Source organism: Bubalus kerabau, chromosome 12 (genome assembly GCF_029407905.1).
Source record: "Bubalus kerabau isolate K-KA32 ecotype Philippines breed swamp buffalo chromosome 12, PCC_UOA_SB_1v2, whole genome shotgun sequence".
Classification (NCBI taxonomy): Eukaryota; Metazoa; Chordata; class Mammalia; order Artiodactyla; family Bovidae; genus Bubalus; species Bubalus kerabau.
Genome location: NC_073635.1, coordinates 32,651,083 through 32,676,949, shown reverse-complemented (window position 1 = coordinate 32,676,949; position 25,867 = coordinate 32,651,083). Strand labels below are relative to the sequence as shown.

Genomic DNA, 25,867 nt, shown 5'->3' with positions numbered 1-25,867 from the left:
AACTGGCTTGTGTGTGTCCTCAGTCATCCCCGCTCAGTCTCAGGATCTGTACCTGACTCAGGTGAGTGTCCTTCTAGAGCCCAACCTGAGGGCACGCCCTCAGTGCTCAGCACACAAGCGGAGCACCACAGTATTTTTATCAAATGAACGGGATAGTAGGGTCCTAAATGAAGGAACAGTTGATAAGAACTGAAATCAAACTGAGTCAAAGAACCTAAAAAGCGTGGCAATTTCAAAACTGTAAAATGGTGTTGGAGAAGACTCTTGAGAGTCCCTTGGACTGCAAGGAGAGCCAACCAGTCCATCCTAAAGGAGATCAGTCCTGGGTGTGCATTGGAAGGACTGATGCTGAAGCTGAAACTCCAATACTTTGGCCACCTGATGTGAAGAGTTGACTCATTGGAAAAGACCCTGATGCTGGGAGGGATTGGGGGCAGGAGGAGAAGGGGACGACAGAGGATGAGATGGCTGGATGGCATCACCAACTCGATGGACATGAGTTTGAGTGAACTCCAGGAGTTGGTGATGGACAGGGAGGCCTGGCGTGCTGCAGTCCATGGGGTCGCAAAGAGTTGGACACAACTGAGCAACTGAACTGAACTGAAGCTTTAGGAAAAAGAATTTTTAAAAACCTTCTGCATAACAGTAAATATATGATAGGTACATTTAAAACATCCAAACGTAATTTCCTGAGATAGCTCTATAGCCTTAGTGAATTCATTAAATTTTATGGATATCATTTTTTAGCACATCTAGATCTAAAAACTAAGATTCTTTGAACATTTCTGCCAAGTGTGAGAAAATACATTAGGAATGGCTCCCAGGTCCACTTGAGGACACACCTGTGTGACAGAGGTGAGGCCACTTTGTTACAAAAATGACTGACACCTGGACAGCCAGTTTGCCCATCCATCATAAGAACTTACTCATCCTCCTTGAAATGAACTGGAATTTTCCAGGCTCTAGAGGTTCAAGAATATCTTACTTGAGGTCCCAAATTCACCCAGTCACCAGGTATGCTCACCTCTGTGCTGGGAGGTTTTTTCCTCATCTTAGGAGCTATAGAGTGAAATAGGGAAGAGTAATGAGATAAATCATCTGATCTTAAAAAAAAAATTGCTCAAAAGTGAACAAAAATAGGAAGAGCCTGCAAATTTTATCTGTGTGCCTCCATCAATAATTTCTCTTTTAACCCTCACAACAACCCCATGAGGTATTATTATTATTATCATTTCATGGGTAAAAAGATGAGATTTGTCTCTTTTCATTTCCTAGGGCCACTATCACAAATTATTATAGACTGGGTAGCTTAAACCAACAGGAATTTCTCTCACAACTCAAGAGTGTCAGCATTCACCACGTGTTGCTAAGGAATTGGTTTTATGGGCAGGAGAGAAAATAGCTTTTAGACTGAGAAATTATAAAATACATAGTGTAAGAAAAATAATTGTACTGGTAATGTACACAGGCTGGGTGTGAAGACGCAAGAAGCGGAGCGCCTCAGTGGACATCAGTCACAACAGCCTAGTGAGGCCCAATCTCTGCTAAGGCAGTGCCCATGGCATTAGGGGAAAGAGAAATAGTCATTCAGTTGTGTCTGACTCTTTGCAACTCCGTGGACTGCAGCCCACTGGGCTCCTCGGTCCATGGGATTCTCCAGGCAAGAATAGTGGAGTGGGTAGCTATTCCCTTCTCCAGGGGATCATCTTGACTGAGGGATTGAACCCAGGTCTCCTGCACTGGCAGGCAGATTCTTTACGAATGAGCCACCAGGGAAGCCCTTAGCACAGTGCAGGCAATCCATAAATATTTGTTGACTATAAATGAGTGAAAAGCTAGACACTCTGTGTGTGTGTTCTTTTTGGAATGTTTCTCAGGTATTTATTATTCACTCACGGGATACAACTCTGTGGTGGGTACTATCATTATTCCCATTTTACAGAAGGAGAAACTGAAGCAAAGAGAGGTTCAGACACTTCCCCAAGGTCACACAACTAACGAGTAGTTACACTGGGATTCAGGCCAGCACAGAGTCCGTGCCTTTAGCCACTGGCCAAGCTGCCACCCGGTAGATGAGAAATTTGAACCCTGGTCAGCTGAAAGTCCAAAGTCAAATGGCTAGTAGATGATGGGCCCAGAGGATACCCTACCTGCTTTCAGAGAAAAACTGAAAACAGGGCCCCACAGGAAAGCTGAGTGTCTTTTTCTGTGAGCAGTGTGATCATCAGCTTCCAGCAAGAGGTTGCAGAGCCGCAGTCTCAGGGCACCTGCAGTTCTTTACCGTGTGTGTTTATGAGCTCGCTTCCTTCCCACTGCTGCAGTCGAAGACTGGATCCCAGGGTGGGGCTCATGGTCTATTCTGCCCCATCCCCACAGCCTGCCACAGTGCCTCGTACTGAAATGACACTCAGACAAGAGTCTACTGAAAGGGGGAGGGGAGGACAATCTTTTTGTTTGTTTTTTGCTTTTTTGGCTGCACCATGCAGCATATGGGTTCTTAGTTCCCTGACCAAGGATCAAACCTGTGCCCTGTGCAGTAAAAACAGAAAGTCTTAACCACTGGACTCCACAGAAGTCCCTTTTTCTTTTTTGTTTTGTTTTGTTTTGTTTTGTCAAGGGGAGAACAATCTTATTAAACCCAACTACCATTTATGACAACAGATCAAAGTCACAGCTCGATGTATCTGTAAGTCTATGAATCCCTAATCAACCTTATAATTGTAAATTCACCTTCTCCAAACTCACCATTTGATCTCATCACATTTATTATCCTCATAGAACAGGTAACTACAGCCAGAAAGTTGAGTAGTAATTATCTAATGTATAAGTCCTCTGTACATAGCATGAGTATTCAGTCAAATAAACAAACGTGATTATTGTTAATATTTACAAGGCAGCAAGGCTACCCACTCCAGTATTCTGGCCTGGAGAATTCCATGGACTGTATAAGTCCATGGGGTCGCAAAGAGACTGAGAAAGACTGAGTGACTTTCACTTTTACTTACACCATTTGCAAAGTTCCAGCTAGTGCACTGCACCAGCAACCCGAATGCCACAAGTGGGCACAGAAAGCGCAAGCTGGGCATGGACTGGGTCCAGGTAACCCTTGCCTTGTGAGGGATGGCAGAGGACAGGTCTGGATAGGCAGGGAGTTATGAATTTCCTGAAATCTCATGCAGAATTTTGTACGCTTACGCACTGTGCCTTTTTCTGGGGAAATGATTGGTGGCATTTAATACAACCTCAAACAGCTACTTGAGTGAAACAAGAAAACCAGAACTATGGCTTCAGTGTCTTTGCTTACTGATGGTAATACAGTGTTTCCCTTCCAGGCACCAAATGAGAAAGAACTACAAGGAGCCCTTGGTATAAACAGAAGTACTTCAGGGCCCCTCGTGGATGAAGAAGGTGAGAGAAAGGAGATGAATCTGGGAAACATAATAACCTGATAGATGCGAGGCTGTGTGCAAAATTTGGTGCTAAGGTGCTAATTGCTTCTATTTCCCTAATTAGTTATTTTCTTAAGAGCTGAACAAAATTGAGTCTTTTCAAGTACATTTTTTGAGAAAAGCGAGCTTGAATTAGATGAAGGAGCCGATCTAGCCATGTGCCTACCTACTTCTTTTCAAGACCATTCCACCACCCTTTACCTAATGTACTGGGGGAAAAAAAAAACAAAAACCTGGTGGAAACATCACTCAACTCTGTTAACTTACTTTTTTAGTGGAAATATATTACATAAACCGTCTCCAGTTCCTCCCTCTCCCCCTATCAAACAGTAAGCAGAATCCAGGTCCTAAGAATATTATAAAGAATAGATGGAGGACTTCCTTGGTGGTCCAAAGGTTAAGAATCCGCCTGCCACGCAGGGGACTCGGGTTCAATCCCTGGTCCAGAAATCCCACATGACACAGAGTAACTAAACTCTTGGATCTCAACTATTGAGCCTGCGCTCTAGAGCCCGGGAGCCACAACTGCTGACGCTGCATGCCCTAGAGAAGCCACGACAATGAGAAGCCCGTGCGCACTGCAATGAAGAGGAGCCCCCACTCGCCGCCACTAGAGAAAGCCCACGCACAGCAAAGAAGACCCAGTACAGCCACAAATAAACAAATTAATTAATAATAATAAAACAGTTAAAAAATGTATATATGTGTATAACTGAGTCACTTTACAACAGAGATTGGTACAACATTGTAAATCAACTACACTTCAATTTTAAAAAAGAAAGAAAAAAGGGGGGGAAGATATAATGATAAGTGCTAATCAATTATTGTGCAGGGGGGAGAGAGAGAAATAGTAACTAATAAATCTTAAAAAAAAAAAAAAAAAAAAAGAGTAGATGGACTAAGATCAGTATTCTCTTTAAAAATGGCCCTGGGGCTTGAAGGGGAAAGGTTCACCAAGAACCAGCAGGAGAAAGTGGGAAGTTTGAACGTTTCCCAGGAAGTACTTCTCCTTACTGAACTTCTCTAGTTATTATATCTAAGTTTGGCTACTGGTCATATAAATAAATAAAGGCAAATAGTGTCACTCCACTCTCTTGAGAAAACTCCAAATTCTGTGTAATTACAGGCCAGGCGACAGATAACACCTGGTTAGGGGCTAGAGACTGTGTTTACTTTTTTTGTTATCATCTGTCACAATTTGCTGGGAAGGTAAGAAAACACTGCTGTTTATCTGGGTTCATGGCAATCTCTGACTCCAACTTTCAGAAACCTCAAGGTTTGACTGTGACCATGTTGGCAGCGTCTAATAAATTGCTTTGTAAATGAAGCAGACAACACTGACTGATTATGTTTTACAATACGGCATTAGTAAAAAGAGAAAAAGATTTTCTTCCCCTAAGTTGAATTTTAGGTTCATATGTGTGTGCCTTTTTCCCTCTCAAAAAAACAATAAAAATTAGGTCAGTTTACATATATATACAAGCTAGTCCATAAAATCTGGGATGCAGAGATAAAAATGTTTTGAATGCATGGAATACAAAATGTCATCTACATTTGCTTGTGTTCAGACTTTAAGGACACGCCATGTAAGGTGTTAAATTGACAACGAAATGTGAACCAGTTGAAATTCTGAAAGCCTGGCATCCAAGCGACAACTTGGGTGTGGGTCAGAGCAGTAAAAACAGACTCAGGTGATCATTTAAGCCTCTCAGCTTCTCTGTTCCCTTCAACTATCTGAATGAATGAAGCCAGGAGAATCTCTGTGTCTGTGTTATCATGAGTTAGTTGCTGATACGAATGCCTGCATTGTAGGAGAGATGGCTCTCTTCAAACCAAGATATATTACTTGACTCTTGAGCAGAGTCACAAATATTTACATGGCAAAGAAATAAACAAGGAACACCCAAATCAAACCAGGCCCACTCCCTGCTTTTTTATTTTAGATCTTTCAGCACAGAGAGCACTTCCTGACTCTGAAGACTCAGGTGTGAACCAGGAAAGCCCTCAGAAGAGCGCACATGCAGGGTAAGGATGGACGCAGGAACGACAAGGTGACCAGAGGACCCGGATACTTAAATGAGAGTTTCACGTTTAAGCTTTGCAAAGTTCATATAACTGTACAACTGCTGACATTCTATCAGATAAAAAGAAGAAATAGGGACTTCCCTGGTGGTCCAGTGGTTAAGAATCTGCCTTGTAATGCAAGGGACACCGGTTCAATCCCTGGTCCAGGAAGATCCCTCATGCTGCTGAGCAATGAAGCCCGTGTGCCACAACTAATGAGCCTGAGCCCTAGAGCCCTTGAATCACAACTACTGAGCCCATGAGCCACAACTACTGAAGCCCACACACTCTAGAGCCCCAGCTCTGCAACACAAGAAGCCACCGTAATGAAAAGCCCACAAACGGCAATGAAGAGTAGCCCCTGCTTGCCACAACTAGGGAAGGCCAGCATGCAGCAATGAAGACCCAGCACAGCCAAAAAATAAAATAAATAAATCTTAAAAAAAAAAAAAAAAAAAAAAAGACCCAGCAGGACGTAACTAAGCCCAGAGGCAGTGAAATATTCTTTTTTAAAAAAACACTGAAATTTTTTTAAAAAGTCATATATTAGATGTAAAGACCCACATTCCTTCCCATGTTTTAAAATAGTGTGTAAGTCGTTTGTGTCTTGCATGGTTCTTACCTTAGGCACTTTCTCTAGCAACCTAATCCAGTGAGAAACATTCTGTGAAAAATAATTTACTATCCAGAAAGTTTTCCTGTTTCCAAGATAAGAAAGCCTGTTCTGCCGTCCAGGGCGGGCAAGGGCTGTTTAAGTTACTAGATAACAAAGTTGTTATTGATTCTATTATTTTTACTCTTCCTGATTCCCTGCAGTCCAAAGGGAGTTTGTTAGACTAAGAATGATTTTTATAAAAAGGAGTAGTTGTTATTGTTGTAACTGGCCTCATTGTGACAGATGGGATCTCAGTGTTTTCTCACCGCTCTTTACTCAGGAGCCAGGAGAACAGAAAGCAAACAACCAAGAAACCAACACACTCACAGTAATCTGGACTTCTCAGAGCTGAGCCAGACCACTTGGAAATAAAACACCAGCCTCCTCCTGAATGCCCCTTTTAGCCTGTGGTTATTGACCAACCTAACATTCCCTTATCACATGTGCATGTGGGCAGAATTAAATGGAATTAGCTGCAAATTATATAAAATTCATTTACCTTTAAAGGAAGCTATTTGGTTATGTTCAGCATAGGGAGCGTAAGGCATTAAGACACAAGTTAATGGTACCGCCTGGAGATGGATCAATCTGCTTTGGTTTTATTGTCTCCCTTTATTTGCCCTTGTGGGTTAGCCGCTATGGCTAGAAATGCCCAGCTCAACTTCTCTGAGCCCACACTGGAGCCATGTTAACACCCTAAGTAGAATCCCACTCTTTCTAAAGAGCTCAGTGTGTAAGCGTGAGTACGTGTAATAATAAAGTAAGGTCACGATGATTCTTTCCAAATCTCTACTCAAGTAAAGAAAGAATGAATGGAGACTTCTTTGGTGACCCAGTGGTTACGAATCTGCCTTGTAATACAGGGGACACGGGTTTGAGCCCCAGTCCCGGAACTAAGATCCCACATTCCAATGGGCAACTGAGCCCACGTGCCACAATTAGCCTGAGGGCTGCAACGGAAGACCCTCCGTGATGCAACTAAGACCTGAGGCAGCTAAATAATAAAAAAAAAGAAAAGAAAAGAAAGAATGAATGTGCAAGAGAGAAAGGAAATCTATGAAAATGTTTAGGATTTGCATGTATGCTGCCCATGCAGAGATTCAAATAACGCCTCCTGCACTGACCTGGGCTTTTTTCCATACATTTCCTCACTTTCATCTCCTGACAATCTTATGACACAGATTTTATTTGTGATTTTAATTTGAATGTCCATGCTTCATGCTTGTTCTTTTAAGAGTATCTATAAGGAGAAGGCAATGGCACCCCACTCCAATACCCTTGCTTGGAAAATCCCATGGACGGAGGAGCCTGGTGGGCAGCCATCTATGGGGTCGCACAGGGTCGGACACAACTGAAGCGACTTAGCGGCAGCATAAGCTTCCACAGAGCAAATAAACTATAGTTTAAGTGTTTGTGGTTGCTCAGTGGTGTCTGGCTCTTTGAGACCCCTATGGACTGTAGTCCGTCAGGCTCCTCTGTCCATGGGATTCTCCAGGCAAGAATACTGGAGTGGGTAGCCATTCCCTTCTCCAGGGGATCTTCCTAACCCAGGTCTTCTGTATTGCAGATGGATTCTTCACCATCTGAGCCACCAGGGAAGCCCAGGAGAATGACCCTGGATGTGTTTAAAAATGCAGATTCCCAAGGCCCAAACCCACCATGTGGTTATTCAGTAGGTCGGGACTGTGCTCAGAAATGACATGTTATAAGCATCTCAGTGATTTCACACATACAGTTCGCGAATCACCCTTCCAGAAACACTGAACCCGTGTGATTTCATTGATTAGCAGCAGTCTGTACCTCTGTGAGATTTGCCTAAAGACAGAATGTTTCCATATGTAATTGGAGAAAATAAACATATTCAAATACAGATTATCTCTGCATGAGGATACATTGATAAGAGACACCTACCATGGGAAGAATTACTAAGGGGCAAACTCAGTGGGGCTGAGACCACAGTCAAACAATAAACCTTTACTTTAATCACTGCCAGAGAAGGCATGAATCAGCCTCGGGCAACCAAGACTGAGGGCCTCAGCCGTGTGTCCTGAGCCTGGAGCTGACTTTCTCATATCTCTCCCCATAGATTTCCATTTTGAAAACTTTTGTCTGCATCTTAGATTTGGGTGACAAGCAGAGGAAACACAAGGGTGTTTCTACAGCCTCACAAAGAAGACCAGGGTTGCAATGATCATCTTCATGACCTGGAGGAGGCAGAAATGAAGCAGGATTCCAGCCCTGCCTCAGTCCAGAATGCTCCTCTGGAATCCTCCTCTCTTGGACCACAGGAGGGTTTCCTCTGAGTTTGTGAGAGCAGCTTAGAAATGGAAAGTGAAAGTGTTGGTCCCTCAGTCATGCCCCACTCTGCAACCCCATGGACTGTAGCTCGCATGGCTCCTCTGTCCATGGGATTCTCCAGGCAGTAATACTGGAGTGGGTTGCCATTCCCTTCTCCAGGGGATCTTCCCGACCCAGGGATCAAACCCCAGTTTCCTGCACTGCAGGCAGATTCTTTATTATCTGAGCCACCAGGGAAGAACCATGGTGGCGAGAGAACCTTTTGTCTGCCAGAAGGGCTTAGATCCTGCGTTCTTCACCTACTGGTGGTGGGGGTGGGGGTGAGGGGTGTTCATCCCTGCACTGATATGATAGACTCAGGTCGTTCTTTCAGGTTCTCCTTGAAGAAGAAGAGGAGGAGGAATGGGAAGAAGGAGAAGGAAGAGCCCCTGCATCTCCTCAGCCCTGTTTCTCCCCATGTGATGTCTTCAGGGCTGGCTGGAGCTGGTGCCAACAGCCTCTCCCCCTCCTCTCTCCCCTTTAAGCAGAGGGCACATTCCCCTAAAACACAGGCATATATCCACCCAGTGCTTCCTCTGTGTCCCTGAATACCTTCTCTCCTCAGGCCTACCTGTCTGGGAATGTCTGCAGTCAAGGGCTCCTGGTAACAGGTCTGAGACTCTTGAGTCTGCAGCCATTACCAATAGTTAAATGCTTGAAAGTGCATGAAAGGGCTTCCCCCAGGGCTCAGCAGGTAAAGAATCCACCTGCAATACAGGAGACACAGCTTCAATCCCTGGGTCAGGAAGATCCTCTGGAGGAGGGCATGGCAGCCCACTCCAGTGTTCTTGCCTGGGAAATCTCATGGACAGAGGAGCCTGATGGGCTTCAGTCCAGGGGGCCACAGAAAGTTGGATGTAACTGAAGTGACTGAACACAGCACAGGTGTGTGAAAAGCAATGCCAGGGAAGAAAGGAAGAGACAGACCATTTACTGAGTGCCTATGCTGCTGCTGCTGCTAAGTCGCGTCAGTCGTGTCTGACTCTGGGCGACCCCACAGAAGGCAGCCCAACAGGCTCCTCTGTCCCTGGGATTCTCCAGGCAAGAATACTGGAGTGGGTTGCCATTTCCTTCTCCAATGCATGAAAGTGAAAAGTGAAAGGGAAGTAACTCAGTCGTGTCCGACTCTTAGCGACCCCATGGGCCGCAGCCCACCAGGCTCCTCCGTCCACTGGGATTCTTCAGGCAAGAGTACTGGAGTGGGTTGCCACTGAGTGCCTATGAATTGCCACTAACATTAGACATTTTGTCTCTTTGAAATCTCACAAAAATAATTTTTAAAATTAGTATTTCCTTAGTGCTACTACACAGCAAGAGAGTGTGATGTTATTATTATATGGGTGTATGTTATAGAGCACTGCCATTGTTTGCATTTCACAAATTAGGGTTTTGTGAAGTTGTATAACTTGCCAAGGGACATGGCTGGTGCAGAGCAGATTCAGAATACAGGTATACGCAGCTCCTAAGATTTCTATGTGATACACCAAAGTCCAAACTTGTTCACTCCTGACTTTCTGTAACTCAAAGAAATTGCAGACAGGTATAGTAAGAGCTATATAGGTGTTTAATGAATAAATATTATTGAAAATATTCCTCATTCAAACCAATAAGCCAAGTGAAATGCAGAATGGTTCAGGAAAGTGTGGGTCAAGGCTTCTTTGGGCTCCAGCAGGAACGTGGGGGTAAGGAAAGGCTCCCAGGAGAACAAAGGATCAGTGAGGAAACAGTGAGGCAGGGAGCAGGGAGCTAAGAAAGGGAAGCTCAGTGAAGGCAGTAAGCTGGTTATCCAGGACTAAGATGAGAAGAGAAATGAAAGGCCTGGGGTTTCTAGAGACTGCACATCGGGATGACAGAGCACAGATGACAGCCTGGGTGAGAGCAGGCCAAAGGGGAGAGCCCAGAACTGCAGGGCCAGCCACAGGGGTGCTGGATAGAGGAGGGGTGAGCTTAGGCCCTTTGGAACACTCGCCTTTCAGCTGCAAAGTACACTGACTGCCTCAGAAGGATGAAACAAAAACAGGAGGAAAGGGCTGGTGTCTGGTGGGGAGGGGCACCAAGCCCAGTCCTAGGTCACAGCCCCCCCCTCATATGCCCATTCCACTCTTCCCATATCGTAAAGAGAGCCCGTGACATAGGGAACAAGACAACTGTCCAATTAAATTAGACCTTCAGGCTGTATTTACTAGACATTTGGGCTTTCCTAGTGACTCAGATGGTAAAGAATCTGCCTGTAATACAGGAGACCTGGTTTGATGTCTGGGTTGCGAAGATCCCCTGGAGAAGAGAATGGCTACCCACATCAGTATTCTTGTCTGGAGAATCCCATGGACGGAGAAGCCTGGTGGGCTACAGTCCATGGGGCCGCAGAGAGTCAGACACGACTGAACAACTAACACTTCACCAGATATTTAGAGTGGTAAACTGACTGAATTATCTGGAAAATAATTTCAACTCTCCACTGAATTATGCTTGATTGTTTTGCCCTAGCAATCAATGGGCAAAACTTGATTCAGAATCTGGGGTCCTTTTTCCTGAACGAGTTAGGTTTTCTTTGGCCCCTCTCAGACCTGGGTACCAGAGTCTGAGGAAACCCCGGAGTAGGAAGGAAGGATAATGGACCTGGGGGAAAAAACACTGGCTCATCTACCCAAAATCAAGGTACATTATGGAAGGAATGTCCTCATCTCATAAAGGACATCCTCTGCTTTAGTGCTTCACCTCCGAGTATCATTTAATAGCAAGATAACTATAAGGAATACACTGTAACAAATTAAAGTGCACACAAATACATCACAAACGCACCCTCCGAGCTAAATGATGACCATAGATTGTTTTCCCTTTATAATGGAATACAATGGCTTAAAAATTCTCATCGCCAAACCAAATTCATCCTTTGGCACGCTTGTGAAACCAGCGAGGAAGACTCAGCCACTGATGGAAGGACAAGGTGACCTCCGTTCGGGAAGTGGGGAAGAGGGCAGGCGAGGACCGCCAGTATCAGCCATCAGGACGTCCTGCTAATAAACGACTTTTTCACTGTCCACACTTTAATTGGTTTACAGCCTTTTCTGTTTATTTATCCATAAGAGCTGCTGCTAAATGGCTCGAGAAGGCGCTTGCCTAATGGCTTGGTATCGCTGCCGGGGCTGTGGGAGGCGAAAGGGGCGAGGGCGTCAGCGGGAGTGAGAGCGGAAATGCATTTCACCTTTAATGGACTTGGCGCTTTTATGACACCCTGAGCCCGGTCCACAGAAGAAACACAACGCACCACCCAGCTCGGTGGCGAGGATCTGTATAAGCCTGATAATCAGGCGATCCCCAAACCTTCTTACCCTGTCCCACCTAATAACAACAACAAACGGCCGTCTGACCTCGGGTTCTCGGGCCATTTCTTTGGGCAGCCACCAGCAGCAGCAGCAGCAGAAAACGCTTACTGTGGGAGCGGGAGGGTGCGGGCGGCCCACCTTCAGCCCCACCGCCCCCTCCCCACGTTTGGCGGCGGTGGTCCTGCCCCCCTCCCTCCCCGGATTCCCGGATTTTGCCAGCAAGCGCAGGGGGCGGGTTGGCTTTCTGCTGAGTGCCCCTTTCCTTTCTGCAGGACCGAGCAAAAATATTAAATGGGAGCAAATGAAGCATCGAAATGGAGACCAATTTACAGAAATGTGCAATTAGACGAGAAGTGCAAAGTAAACACGTTGCGGAGGGGAGGGGAGGGGAGGGGAGAGGGGGAGAGGGACAGAGGGGGAGAAGGGGAGAAGGGGAAAGGGGGAGGGGGGGAGGGGGAGAGGGGGAGAGGGAGAGGGGGAGAGGAAGAGAGCCGGGGGAGGCGGGTGGCAGCTGAGAGGGAGGCGGGGGCTGCCTTGTGGAGTAGGGGGGCTGCGGAGGGGGCGAGCGAGAGGAGGAGAGGGGAGGGAAAAGGTGCCCGATCTTTGTCCCAAGCGGTGCTGCCGCCTGCTCATAACCACGTCGCCAAGTCAACCCGCGGCGACCGAGCCGATTATCTCCGAGGGTCAACACGCGGCGGCCGGGCCACCCCTCCGGCCCTGCCCTCCGGATCGATGTGGTCGCTCGAGGCCGGCGATAGCGGGTCCTCCGCGGACGCCAGGAACAATGGACTCATTGACGCGGGCGCGGAGAGATTAGGGGCGCGGGTCCCACGGCCTTTCGCTCCCCTGCTCCCTCGGACTGCAGGTGGCCCTTTTCCCTGAAGAAATCGCCGGAACTGCCCCCCGCTGCCCGCCGCTCTCAGCCGGTGAGAGGGGCGCTCGGAGGGCCCCGGAGCGGCGCGAGTGCCCACCCTCGGGCGGACCCCTCGGTGCCCAGCGCTTACTCACCCCAGTACAGATGACGCCCGCACCAACATCTCACCGCAGAAGGAATCTGCCGAGAAATTCAGATCCCCAACTAGGTTTTGCTTTTTAATCAAAACGAGGCATATTTCGGGGTAGCGCACGCACTGCCTACGCATTCGTGTGTTTTCCACCAGTCTGTTAAAATCTGGTCAAACCTGGTAAAGGACTGGACGCAGTCTGCAGTTTAGGAAAGTCGATGCAGTGATTTTCTCTTGCTGGTTCCTGGTGGTCCATCCTCTCTCTTGCCCAGGCTTCTCTGCAAAGGGGTCCAGGGTTTCTAAAACCCGCCTGGCGGTTGGAAGACTACGGTCCTTTCGTCAGGACGCTCAGAATGCCCAGGGCGAAGGGGTCGGTGGCGTGGGTCCGAGGTTTGGTGCCAATGCGACCTCGAGATAGTCCGTGAGCACCACTGGTTTCGCGAAACAGTGTCTCTATTCAGTGAGGACCCCAGAGTGCTTTTCCGAGCACTCCCCTCCCGGGCCTACCTTGTTTCCATCCGACCCAGGAGTCGACTCGCTGCAGCCGCCCAACTCCCGCCAGGTCTTGGGATTCCTGGGGGCCTAGCAGATCTGGAAACAGGGTGCCAGCCCCCTCCCCCAGCCAGACACAAGAGGGGCTGCAACGTCGTTTCCCCCTTACCCCAGTAGGAACCTGCATTCTCAGTTGACCAAATGACCCTCAGTTCCCCCAAATCAAAAATTAATAGTGCCTTTCAATTAAAAAAAAAGTTTAAGCCATTGTGAATGCTTCTGAAGTTATAGTTTACACTCCAGAAATCCCCAGAGCACAACCATAGGCAAAAACACACTGTGAATCCTGAATCTTTATGTGTAAGCTCACTGACATCACTCATGATTGTGTACAAATTGCACAAATAAAACAGAACCAAGGGCTTCTGACCTGTAGAGCTGAGGTCTGTGCATTTTTTTGGACCATATTCCCAAACAATATTTTTAAAGTCTGTTTATAACCTCAACATATGTATATACTTGTAAATTATATCAATGAACTAATATGTACAGTATGAAACATACAAGGAAAAACAGACTGTTTATGATGAAATATATTTCTATAAACGAATAGAAGTTCCTGCCCCACTTTGAATGTTCATTCCGGCCCCACTTTGGCACTGTCCTTTCAAGTGTGTGCAGGAAACCGAGTCGAGGGAGAAACGGAAACATCCAGGGGGCTCGTGGGGACCCGGGTCTGGCTTCTTAAGGCCGCCGGCCAGGCCAATAATGGCCTCAGGCAGAGCCACGTGGGGCACAGCGGAGCCTATGGCGCAGCGGCCGCCCACCCGTCCCGCCGGCCCCGGGTGCCCTCCTCGAGCCGCGCCGAGCTGTCAAAGCTGCAGGGGTGGCGCCGGGAGTGCCAGCGCCGCGCAGCTCCAAATCCCCGGCCACAGCTCGTTCTCCCGGGTCCCCAAGCCCGGGCGGCAGCCATGAACCGAGAGGAACAGTACTACGCGGCCACGCAGCTGTATAAGGACCCCTGCGCGTTCCAGCGGGGCCCGGCGCCCGACTTCAGCGCCAGCCCCCCTGCGTGCCTGTACATGGGCCGCCAGCCCCCGCCGCCGCCGCCGCCGCCGCCGTTCCCCGGAGCCCTGGGCGCGCTGGAGCAGGGCAGCCCCCCGGACATCTCCCCGTACGAGGTGCCTCCGCTAGCCGACGACCCCGCGATGGCGCACCTCCACCACCACCTCCCGGCTCAGCTCGCGCTCGCCCACCCGCCGGCTGGGCCCTTTCAGGATGGAGCCGACCCGGGCGCCCTGGAGGAGCCCGGCCGCGTCCAGCTGCCTTTCCCGTGGATGAAGTCTACGAAGGCTCACGCGTGGAAAGGCCAGTGGGCAGGTGAGTCTGGCCCACAAGCCGCTCTGTCCTCACCCCGCTCTCTGTTCGACTGCCCCTGTCTCCAAGAGCTTCCCAGGACCCTCTCTCTGTCTGTGACCCCAGCCCCCCACCCGGGATAACCTAGAGTCGCACTAAACCATAGGGGAGCTAACAAGGCCATATTGCACAGAAGCCTTTTTTTTTTTTTCTGGCTCAATCTGGAGCGGCCTTTACTCAGCGCTCTTGCTGGGAGTTTAAACCCCTTCCTTCTCTGTCCACTGAGCCCGCGCTTCCCGACAGCCTAGGTCTGGCCGAGTTCAAGGCTTTGGACCTTCCAATCCTCGTCCAGCGGGGAGCTCCCCAGCCCAGGACTCCTGGAGTGCCGTCGGGGGAACCGAGCGGGGCTCTGGGATGCTCCGGACCCCGGCTTCAGAGCCCTGGCCTCCTTCTCGCTCTGAATTCCACTCCCCCCACCCCCTTACTGGCGGCTTCTGTGAAGCAAGCCAGACCATCTCAGGGGCACCTAGTAGGTGCAGAGAAGCAAGGGAAGAAAACTGTAGCCAGGCGTGCAGAGGTGTCCAGAGGCCAGGGCTGGGCCGGGAGGGGACTCACCGCAAGGCCGGGGACTGGCCACTCACCCCCGATGGAGAGGCATGGGGAAGTTCACTCACTTTTGAACAAACACAGACTGCTTCCCAGCAAGGCAGTTTGAGGAGGGAGATGCCCTCCTGGCACAGGCGGCTTGGGAGGCCCTTAGCGCTGGCCGGTACCGGAAAGTCTGCCCGGAGCCGCCCCCACGTCCCTTCCAGGCCCGACCCGGCGGCAGCGAGTTCCGGCCGCGCGGCCTGCACCGCCGGTACCGCGCGACCGCTTCCGTGCGGAAGCCCCTTCCAGGCTCACCTGCACTGCAAGTCGTGGACTTTTCTCCTCCTCCCAGCTAACTGTCGGGAGTCGGGGGACGAGGCTGCAGGTGCCCCCACCCCAGGAATCCTCGACCCCTAGTCTGCCCGGCCTGACCGACCTGCCTGACTGTGAGCTGGCGAAGCCAGGCGGGTCTTTGGGGGATCCGGGCTTGCCCAGGGTCCCCGGGGCTCGCCTCTCTCAACCTTTCTCCCGAAGGTTCCGTGGGGTCTCAGGCAAGTCCTGAGGCAGGACAGGGTCCAAACTCAGGCTGCAATCTTCTCCAGCGCCAACCAAATCCGGGACGGACTCTTATCCTGCCTGCGTGAAGTTTCGCCAAAGGCCTCAGAGCCTTGGAAAATTCGGGGTTCTTGGGAGGCGGGAAGCCGGCAAGCATGGACCTGGACGAGAAGTCCAGGAGCCGCCTGGCGCACTGGGGACGCGTTTCTCCAATTCCTGGCCCTCCTCCTCAGCTTCCTCAGGAAAAATTCGAGGGAAATTCTGAAAAAGCCTTTCTGAGGTGAGGTAACTTCCCCACCTCCTGGGCTCCTGTGGACGTAAGGGGTCACCGTGTAAAACCTGAAGGAAAGATAGCAGCAGGGGTGATGGGGGGAGCTCTGGAAGGGTGACATTCCTGGATTGGAGGACCAAGGTCAAAGAGACCTGTGCCAGCGGGCCCTCCGACCTGGGGGAGGGCCCCCCTCCAGCCAGGATGCTGCTGCACCAGCTCAGTCCTCCCTGGAAACTCTGAAGGAACCCAAATTCAAGGTCTGTGACCCCTGCCTAGCAGCTCCTAGAGGGGCTTCACGCCCCTGGGGAGAAAGAAGTGACCCGAAGGGCTTTTATTCACAGATCAATCGGGTATGATTATTAATAACAATGGGAACTTCCAAAACCTTCAACCTAAAAAAGGAACTACATCCACCTCACTGGTGGGCTTGCCCCTAAATACCGTCCCACCCCCTGCGCCTCAGAGAAAGGTACAAACTGACCTCTTCCCTTTTCTGACCACCAGCAGCCTCCATCCAACACCTTCATGTTCACTCAGTCACTCAATTGTGTCTGACTCTGCAACCCCACGGGCTGTAGCCCGCCAGGCTCCTCTGTCCGTGGGATTCTCCAGGCAAGAATACTGGAGTGGGTAGCCATGTCCTCCCCTAGGGGATCCTCCCAACCCAGGGATCAACCCCTCATCACTGGCAGGCGGATTCTTGACCGCGGAGCCACTGCGGGAAGCCCATCCTACACCAGGGTCCCTGAGTTAGTGGGCCCTTCGGAGCCTCTCAGAGCACTGTGGTGAGGCTGGTGAAAACGGGCCAAAGCCCTGCAAGATTGCGGGTTGAATTTACGGACTCTGAAGGAACTTTTTAGATGTTCTTTTTTTTAATATATTTTTTAATTGGAGGATAATTGCTTTTCAATATTGTGCTGGTCTCTGCCATACATCAAAATGGCTCCCTCATTTTTCTTGAAAACCAAGAAAGGCTTGAAGTGTTAAGATTCTGAGATGTCCCCAGCAAGCAGGACTCCGCTGACTCAGACCTGAGCCTACTCCTTGGCTTCTGGGCACCCCCTTTCAGTCTGGGGGAAAACCCCAGCGGGTTGTACAGGGTGGTTAACCCTCCTAGCAAACACACACACTAGCTTTTCAACTCTAGCGGACAAGCATAGGAGAAATGTCTGCTCTACAAAGGAAATGATGACTTTGGCCTGTTCCTGGTGTTCTGGTGGAACCCACAGCCCCAGAGTCCACAGTCCTGGCGCAGCTGTTGTCTCATCCAGAAAGGAAAATATTAGGACTTGGAGGCTCGCAGCCACGGTGAGCTGCGCTAATCCACCGGGCTGGGCCTGGCTGTTTCTTCTTTGGCCTGGGGTTCCTCTACCACCCACCACTGCCACCTCCCCAGTGGGGTACCCAGATCCCCGGTAGGGGGTCAGGCCTGAGCCTCCCCTCCCAGGAAGTCTCTCCTCTCATCTCTGCCAGTATTTCAGGCCCTGGATGCAGAGGCTGGGGCTGATGACAGTGACCATCCCTCGGGCTCAGAATGGTTCCCCTTCTGATCCAGGGCAGGGGCCCAGCTGAGGTCAGAACAGCAATTGCAGAGAATCTACCGGCTCTTGAGTTGGTGCTGATCACAACAACATAACTCTATAGAGAGATATGTGATATAACATATGAGATACAACAATACATGTCATAACCTCCGGATTCTTATTAGCTCAAGGTCTTTCCAACTGAAGGTTGCATCCATTTGTTGGTGAAATTCATTTACTGTGTTGAGACCTCTTTATTTATTTTTTAATGAACTAGTAAACTCCAGAATGTGCCCACAATGTGGGAGACCTGGGTTTGATCTCTGGGTTGGGAAGATCTCCTGGAGCAGGGCATGGCAATCCACTCCAGTATTCTTGCCTGGAAAATTCTCCTGGACAGAGGAAACTGGTGGGCCCCAGGCCATGGGGTCACAAAGAGTCGGACATGACTAAGCACAACTCAGTAAACAATAGGGAAAATTAGACAGCATCATATGTGGTAAAGTTTGGTTTAATGTCCTAGATATTTTATATGTCAATTATATATCAGTGTGTGAATTGATTTGAAATACATTTCTTACTACAAGTCGTCATCAGAAAGGTTTTTTAAGTCCTTATTTAAAGACATTTTTTGCCTTTGTAGAATCCAGTTCCTTTAGATTCTTACTATGTGCATTTTGGGCTTCCCTGGGAACTCAGACAGTAAAGAATCTGCCTGCAATGCAGGAGACCCGGGTTTGATCCCTGGGTCGGGAAGGGAAGATCCCTTGGAGAAGGGAATGGCAACCCACTCCAGTATTCTTACCTGGGAAACTCGGTGAATAGAGAGCATCCTGGTGGGCTACTGTGGGGTTGGACAGGACTCTGCCACTAACACTTTCACTTTTTCACTCTGTGCTAAAAGTTTTAATCAGCATCAACCCAAACAGGGTGATTCTAGAACCACTGGTTGTTAGAGCCACTGGGAGATAAAGGACCTCCAAGAAAAGCCTTACTAGGAAAGGCCTTCGAGCCCCAGACTGTACTCATGGATAGATGGTTGGACCTCTGCGGCCAGAGCGGCTGGGAAAGGGCCAGAGCCGAAGGATCGGGCTGCAAGGGTGGGAGTAGGCGGGAGGAGCCAGGGGTAGGGGGGCCCACATTCACGTGCGGTGTCGCCCGCAGGCGGTGCCTACGCAGCAGAGCCGGAGGAAAACAAGCGGACACGCACCGCCTACACCCGCGCGCAGCTGCTGGAGCTGGAGAAGGAGTTCCTTTTCAACAAATACATATCCAGGCCGCGCCGCGTGGAGCTGGCCGTCATGCTGAACTTGACCGAGAGGCACATTAAGATCTGGTTCCAAAACCGCCGCATGAAGTGGAAGAAGGAGGAGGACAAGAAGCGCAGCTGCGGACCCCCGGCGGCGGGAGGCGGGGACGCGGAGCCCGAGCAGGACTGCGCGGTGACTTCGGGCGAGGAGCTGCTAGCGCTGCCGCCCCCGCCGCCACCCGGGGGTGCCGTGCCGCCCGCGGGCCCCGCCGCCGCCCGAGAGGGCCGCCTGCCGCCAGGCCTTAGCGCATCGCCGCAGCCTTCCAGTGTCGCGCCCCTGCGACCGCAAGAATCTCGGTGAGAGACTCGCCCAGGCGGGAGGAGCGGACCCAGGACCCCAGGTGTGACCACCGGTCCAGGCTGCAGGGGAGAACCCGGGGGCTCTGAGGCGCCCGTGACCACTGGGAAGCCGTGGGGAGACGCCGCCTCCCTCCCCCTGGAGAAGAGACGTTCTCTGTAATGTCCGGGGCCCCTTCGTGTGAAACTGCTGGGACTGGCAACGTCTGGGCTGTTGAACTTCTTTATAGAGAAGCCAACTCTTCAAAAAAACCATAAAAAATATACAGATAGGAACCTTGCCCCAACACAAGCAGGCGAGCCGGCTGGAGCCCCTTCATCTGCCCGGAAACAGAGCCATTTTTACTCTAAAGGTCTCTCTGCCTTTACCTTTAGAAATAACTGAAAGGAAACATCCGAGGTTTCAAAGACCTAGTGAAATGGATGCCCGTTTCCTCCTCTTCTCTTTTAATCTTTTCATCAGAACCAGGCACCTCACTGCACATCCTTCGGACTCCACTTCTTTTCTCTGAAGAAGAGACCGCCTCGAAGGGGTCGCTGGGTAGCAGCAGGGCTAGGGGGTAGGGGTAACCCCATTGTTCCTATGTACAACCCTCCCCCCTCCTCCCGTTGGTGAGGTGGGAGGGACCTGGAGGTTTGGGGGAGAAAGAGGCCCGCTGATCAATTGCTGAACAGAGATACGTGGGTGTGCATTTAGTTCCTGGTCTCTTGGCAGGGAAGACTGCGGAGGTAAGCAGGGGGGCCTGATTCACCTTGGAAACTATGGAGAGTGTGATTTCCACATCCTTAGAGATGATGAAAGCTTATGTGGTTGGGGAGCTTGGGGGAAAAAATGGCTATTTTTATTTCAAGTTTTTAAATTACCTCACAGTTCACAGGTCTGTGGTTTCCAGGTCAGTTGGTTGTTTCAGGGTCTGGGTCTCCTGTTCAGGTGGTGTTTGTGGGAAACGATGAATAAATACAGATAATTGGGAAGAGATCATGACTGATTCCCCTTGCTTTGTATCGAACCCGTTTTGTGGAGCAATGATTCCAGTTCATTAAAAAAAAAAATTAAAGCAGCATATTTTCTTTGGCACTAACCAGAGAAAAGTCAGTAATTAAGACACCACCTTTGGGTTATGAGGTTGAGAAAGCCTATCAGTGGGTGGATTTTCAGATTTATTTTAAAGTTAGGAGTCACTTTTTTTTTTTTAATGATTTTATTTATGGCTGTGCAGGCTCTTCATGCTGCCTGGGCTTTTCTCTAGCTGCGGCGAGCAGGGGCTGCTCTCCAGTGGGGGCGGCATGGGCTTCTCACCGCGGTGGCTCCTCTTGTTGCGGAGCATGGGCTCTGGTGCCCACAGACCTCAGTTCTGCGGCTCCCGGGCTCGAGAGCCCCGGCCCAGTGGCTGTGATGCATGGGCTCAGCTGCTCTGCCACGTGTGGTCTTCCCAGATCAGGGGTGGAACTTGCGTCCCCTGCTTTGACAGGGGGGCGATTCTTTACCACTGAGCCGCCAGGAAAGCCCTCAGGCGTATTTTTGACTAGTTTTCCACGCTCCTATCTGGTGAGAGAGGCCTGGGAGCCGGGAGTCCTCAGCCACAGTGCTGGCTCTGCCATCCAAAGCTCTGGGGCCTCCAGCGAGCGCCTGCCCCTCCCTCAGTCGTGTCTGACTCTTTGCCCACCAGGCTCCTCTGTCCATGGGATTTCCCAGGCAAGATTACTGGAGGAGTCACTTCTGAAGATGAATTAATTTCTTAGGCACCAGAGATGGGGGGTTTGGAGATGGGGGGCTGTCCATGAATAGGTACAGTGTCAGAGCTGCCTCCCTGCACCGCTGGCACCCAGGCGGTCAGAGGAACGCCCAGAGCTGGCGGTCCTGGATGAGTCTCCCGCCCCTGGAGCCCGGGGGCCAGGAGGCTTGTGTTGTGGGCACACAGGCCGCAGTTCTATGGCCTCCCGACCTCCAGACACCCCCTCCCCGCCACGACCCTTGGACGGGCGGCTGGCCCAGCTGCGTGCCTGAAGGCGCCTCCCAAGTGTTCCCACCGGTCAGTCCTGAGACATGGACTCACGCCCAGGAGTCGATGATATTTTCTTTAGCAAAAAGACAAAAGGTTTGTTTCGTTGGTGGGTTTTGCTTCTGCTTGTTTTGCTGTTTTGTTGTCACTGGGTTGTTTTGCTTTTTGTTTTTCTGAGAGAAATTGAGTCGCAATGTCCAAAGAAAAGCAGGTTCTGTGGATCAGAAAGGACCTCTTCCTCGTCAGTGAGACACCTCACAAGGCCAGGCAGTGCCCTCGCCCTGCAGCCTCTGTGCACCTGCCTGGGCTCGCGAGTCCAGCATCTCTGGGTTCGGACCTGGGGTCCCTCAAACACCGGCTGCGACTCTGATAAAATGACTCCACTTCCCCGTGCCTGGGCTTCCTCATCTGAAACGTGGACGCACCTCACCAAAGAACACAAGCAACGCGCTTAATTCAGAGTCTAGAAAATAGTTATCGCTGTAAAATGGTTGTTTTACAACCGCGGTCGTTTTCTGGGGAGCTACAGCTGCAGTTCTTTGTGGGTCCCCACAGCCTCTCTCCTTCGACAGATCCCCTCTTGGTCACGTACCCACTGACCTTTACTGCGCGCGTCCTAGTTTCACGCCGCCCCGCCTCCTAAATACACTTAAGACTGCCTGCAGCATCCCTGACCAGGCAGCTGTCTTCTGGGGAGGAGATACTGCGGAGAGCGGACCCTCTGGAGCTCGGCCTCCCAGTTGGTGAAGGTAAGGGGATTTGAGCTCAGAGACCAAGGAGATGTTGAGGTTTCCCGCGGGGACTCGGGGTTCCAGGGTTCCGCATCCCAAGGAGAAGCCCCGGCCGCCGGGGCGGGCTCGGGAGTGGAGAGAGCGCGGTCTGCCTCCGGCCTGCCTGCGGCCTCCAGCTTCGTCGGGCAGACGCCTCCGCGCAGAAGCAGCCCGGCTTTCACTTCTGCCTCCCCGGTCTCCAATCACCTTCTATCCCTTTAGCTACGCGGGCCCAGGGGCAAATCCCTGAGTTCTCCGTTTCCTCTGTCTTCCCAGACGGTAAAGAATAAAGGAGAACCGGGTTCGATCCCTGGGTCAGAAAAATCCCCTGGAGGAGGGCATGGCAACCCACACCAGTATTCTGGTCTGGAAAATTCCATGGACAGAGGAGCCTGGTGGACAACAGTCCATGGGCTCGGGGTCGCAAAGAGTCGGACATGACTGAGCGACTAACATTCTGGAATATAATGGGCTCAACGCGAGGATGAAATAAGATGGTGTCTTTCAAGTTTATTGCCGGCCCAGCGCACAGTGTTGGGGGAGGCCGAGAGGAGATGCTGTTGCCAGTGGAGGCCAGCCCCCCAGGAGACCCAGGAGATCCAAGGAGGCGGTGGAGGACGGCCCGACTCACCAGGTGGGCCTGGAAGACAGCGAGGAGGGGAAGGAGCTCCTTCGGAGCCACGCGGGGCCTCACCTGACCGGATGGGGCGAGGGGTCCGACACCCCCGGCCGCCCAGGTCCCAGACCCGAGTGTGGCTGGACGTGCGCTCCCAGTCCGCGTGGCCGCCCTCGGCCGTGAGCTGGCGGACGCGAACCGCCGGCTGAAGGCCCCGGAACTGCCAGACGAAACCCTGCGCGGCCCAGGTCCCCCGGGTGAGGAGGCCTGAACGACGACGAGCCCTCCCTGGAGCCCGAAAAAAGAGCCGGCGGGGCTCAAGGGACCGCCGGGTGCCGGGACCCACGGTGACCGCGGTACCTACTTCCCTGGTGGGGCCAGCGGCCTCCCTCCGCTCTTGGGAGCGGTGCGCTCGTCCTCGCGGTGGACCCTCGGAGCCCGGGCTCCCGGACAGCGGCCCCGGCGCGGCGGGAGACGGGGCAGGTCTGAGCATCCACGCCCGCCGCCCGGCGCAGGGCATCCTCGCGGGACCGCGGACACCACCTCTCCGCCCGGAATCTGCCGTCCGCCATGAGGTACCATCGTGGAGCCGCGGCACCGTCCAGGCTCAGCCACAGCTGCCCTCCCGGATTCGTTGGCCCCGCGCCACACCACCACCACCAGGAGCCATGGAGGGCGCGAGCCGTGCTGAACCCCGGGCCTCCCGGTGCAGAGAATCGGGATCTCGGTACGGGGCCACAGTGCTCAAAATCCCCTTTTCTCTTGCGGTATTATTCCTTCCTGTAGATTTGCTAACGGTTTAACCAAGAAGTTCTCACATTAAAAGCCAAGTTCATACCACGCGATAACCACATCTGAAATCGAGGTGATTTCGGGGTGTGGCATCTGTAATTCTCTCGCCCCTTCAGATCCGGGCCTGGCGCCTAAATGAGCTCTTGACTGGGCTCCTCCTCTGGGCCGGCACCTGCAGTGCTTGCCCTGAAAGCACCCAGTTTTGGAAAGCGGGGTCACCTCTTCTCCTGTTGTCCCTCACAGTCACGCAGATTGGATTGATTATCGGTGAATTTATCACGGTAAATAGGAGTCACTCGGGTTCCTCTAATTTCTCCCTTTGCACAACAAAGGCTGTGTTGATTTCCCAGATTAATCTTGACCCTCTTAGGCCAGCGCTGTCCCTCTCTGCATATGCTCTCCTTCAGCTAATTCTGTTCAGTGCATTTGCTGAGGTGAAATCTATTACAGTGCCCTTTGCCTTTGTTCTTTCATTCCCATTCTCTTCCTCCTTTTCTTTCTCTCCAGATCTGTTTCTATGTAGGTGTGCATATGCCTTAGGGTGAGCTTCCATCTCCATTTCTCGGTTTGCCCGTTGGCCTGTGTGCATTTGTGTGCGTGTGTTTAGGAAGTGTCTTACGCGGATTGCAGTGATGGCACTGATCAGTGTGTGTGTAGGGACCAGGGACGCCTTCCTATACACTTTTTTCCCCCGACCCAGGACAGCCTGAGGACATTGCTGCTGACGCAAACTGGCCCTTCAGGTAATTGTGTCAATTCTGTGTTGACACAGTGTTTTCGGGCAGGAAAATCAGTCTTCAGAAGAACACATGCTGGGGACTTGAGTAGAAGCTGGCTGATGGCTCAAGTATTGCACGATTGCCTAAGGAATTGAAATTGTTTTTCTTTCTAAGAAAAACGTTCACAACTGAGTCTTTCATACTTCAAAGATTGAGAAACCATCCTGAAAATCCAGTACTTTGAAGGGTCAGAAGAGGGAAGTTGACACTAATCAAATTTTACTCAAAGCCATTCTGACAAGCTAGATGTGGGAGCGATGAACCTAACGGGACACTGAGGCAGTGCAGCAGGAAGCAGAAGGGCTTCCTGGCAACAGAACTGGGAGTGATGGAGCCTCTCAACCGGCAGCCAGCTTTCAGGAAATTACCACCAGAGGATGGCTTGAGCCACAGGAAGTGATCTTCGGTTGACTCCTAGTAGGAAAAAGAGGTGAGGCTCTACAAACAGTGGCTACCAGTAGCTGTTTTAAGAGTGAAAGTGACTGATATGGGTCTTTTGGATTACCTAGTGATTACCTATCAATGCCAAGTTCCCTCATTAAACTGTGCTATGTTTATATATCATGAAAGAGAATAGGTGTAATCAAATTTTATTTCTTTTTAAATTGAAATTATTTTTCTTTATAAGTGAAATGCCATGACTTTTATAGTCTTTATTTTTTTGGCCGCATCATGTGGTATGCAGAATCTTAATTCCCTGACCAGGGATGGAACCCAGGCCTCCTGCATTGTGAGCACGGAGTCAACCACTGGCCTGCTGGGGAAGAACCTATAATTCACTTTCCAGTAGAGTTGCTTAGAGTCTTTCCCTAAATGCAGAACATGTGGACACCTTAAATATATGCCTTTATCAGAATGCAGTCAAGATTCTTACCTGCATCATAGAACACACTGAACTCTCACATCTAGTCATAATTACACACATAAAGTTGTAACAGTGTTTTTACTGTGATTAATTTATAGCAATTGAAAATCTGTTATTTTTCTGAATTCTCAATTAGTCTTACACCCAAGGGAATGAGAATTTGAAAAACCATTTATCCTATTTACACATGCTCTTAAAAATTCATAAGTTTCACATGTCTAGATATGTCTGGAAATGCTGCTAATTTGAAACTGATATATTACATGGAACTATTTCCACCTTGGAAATGCAATAAATGTATATCTAGAAATGCAATAAAAGGTAGAAAATAAGCTCCAAGGTTTAAAAACAAATAGAAAATACAATTGAATTTATTATAATAAACAAACATATTATTTTAATTTAATGTTGAAAGTCTAATTTGCTAGACCAGAAGTACAGTAGATTATTTCTCCTCTCGATGAGGAGACACAAGAACACGCAGATGTTATAAAGCGCAAGTCAGCTTTCATGCTGTCCAATATCCTGAGATCCAGTGGAGGAGAGAGGGAAGGATATCTGGAGAAATACAGAGATTAACAGTGCTGTTTCTCAGTGCTCCGGTCAGGGTTTAACTTCTCTTTTTGCATCTACTATTTATGGCAATTCTGAATGAGGGAAAATAACTTAATCCCTTTGAGCTTGTCTACTTTTCTGTGAATTACTGCTAATGACACCTCTTGTGATTGATCTGCAACCTGCATGCATGCTCATTCATGTCCAACTCTTTTTGACCCTGTGGACTGTAGCCCACTAGGCTCCTCTGCCCATGGTATT

General features: G+C 50.4%; 1 protein-coding gene and 1 long non-coding RNA gene across 2 annotated transcripts in view; one reads left to right on the top strand and one right to left on the bottom strand.

Moving 5' to 3' along the window:
- LOC129624115 (uncharacterized) overlaps positions 1–15,464 on the bottom strand; it is a 48,574-nt gene extending 33,110 nt beyond the window's left edge. The window contains exon 1 of the long non-coding RNA XR_008700760.1: positions 15,358–15,464. This is a non-coding gene — a long non-coding RNA (uncharacterized LOC129624115). The remainder of the gene's footprint in view (positions 1–15,357) is intronic.
- Positions 14,299–19,230, top strand: PDX1 (pancreatic and duodenal homeobox 1). Its single transcript, XM_055541846.1, has 2 exons — positions 14,299–14,707; positions 18,785–19,230. The coding sequence occupies exons 1-2, from the start codon at positions 14,299–14,301 to the stop codon at positions 19,228–19,230; spliced, it is 855 nt and encodes a 284-aa protein (XP_055397821.1).
- Positions 19,231–25,867: the final 6,637 nt, after the last annotated feature.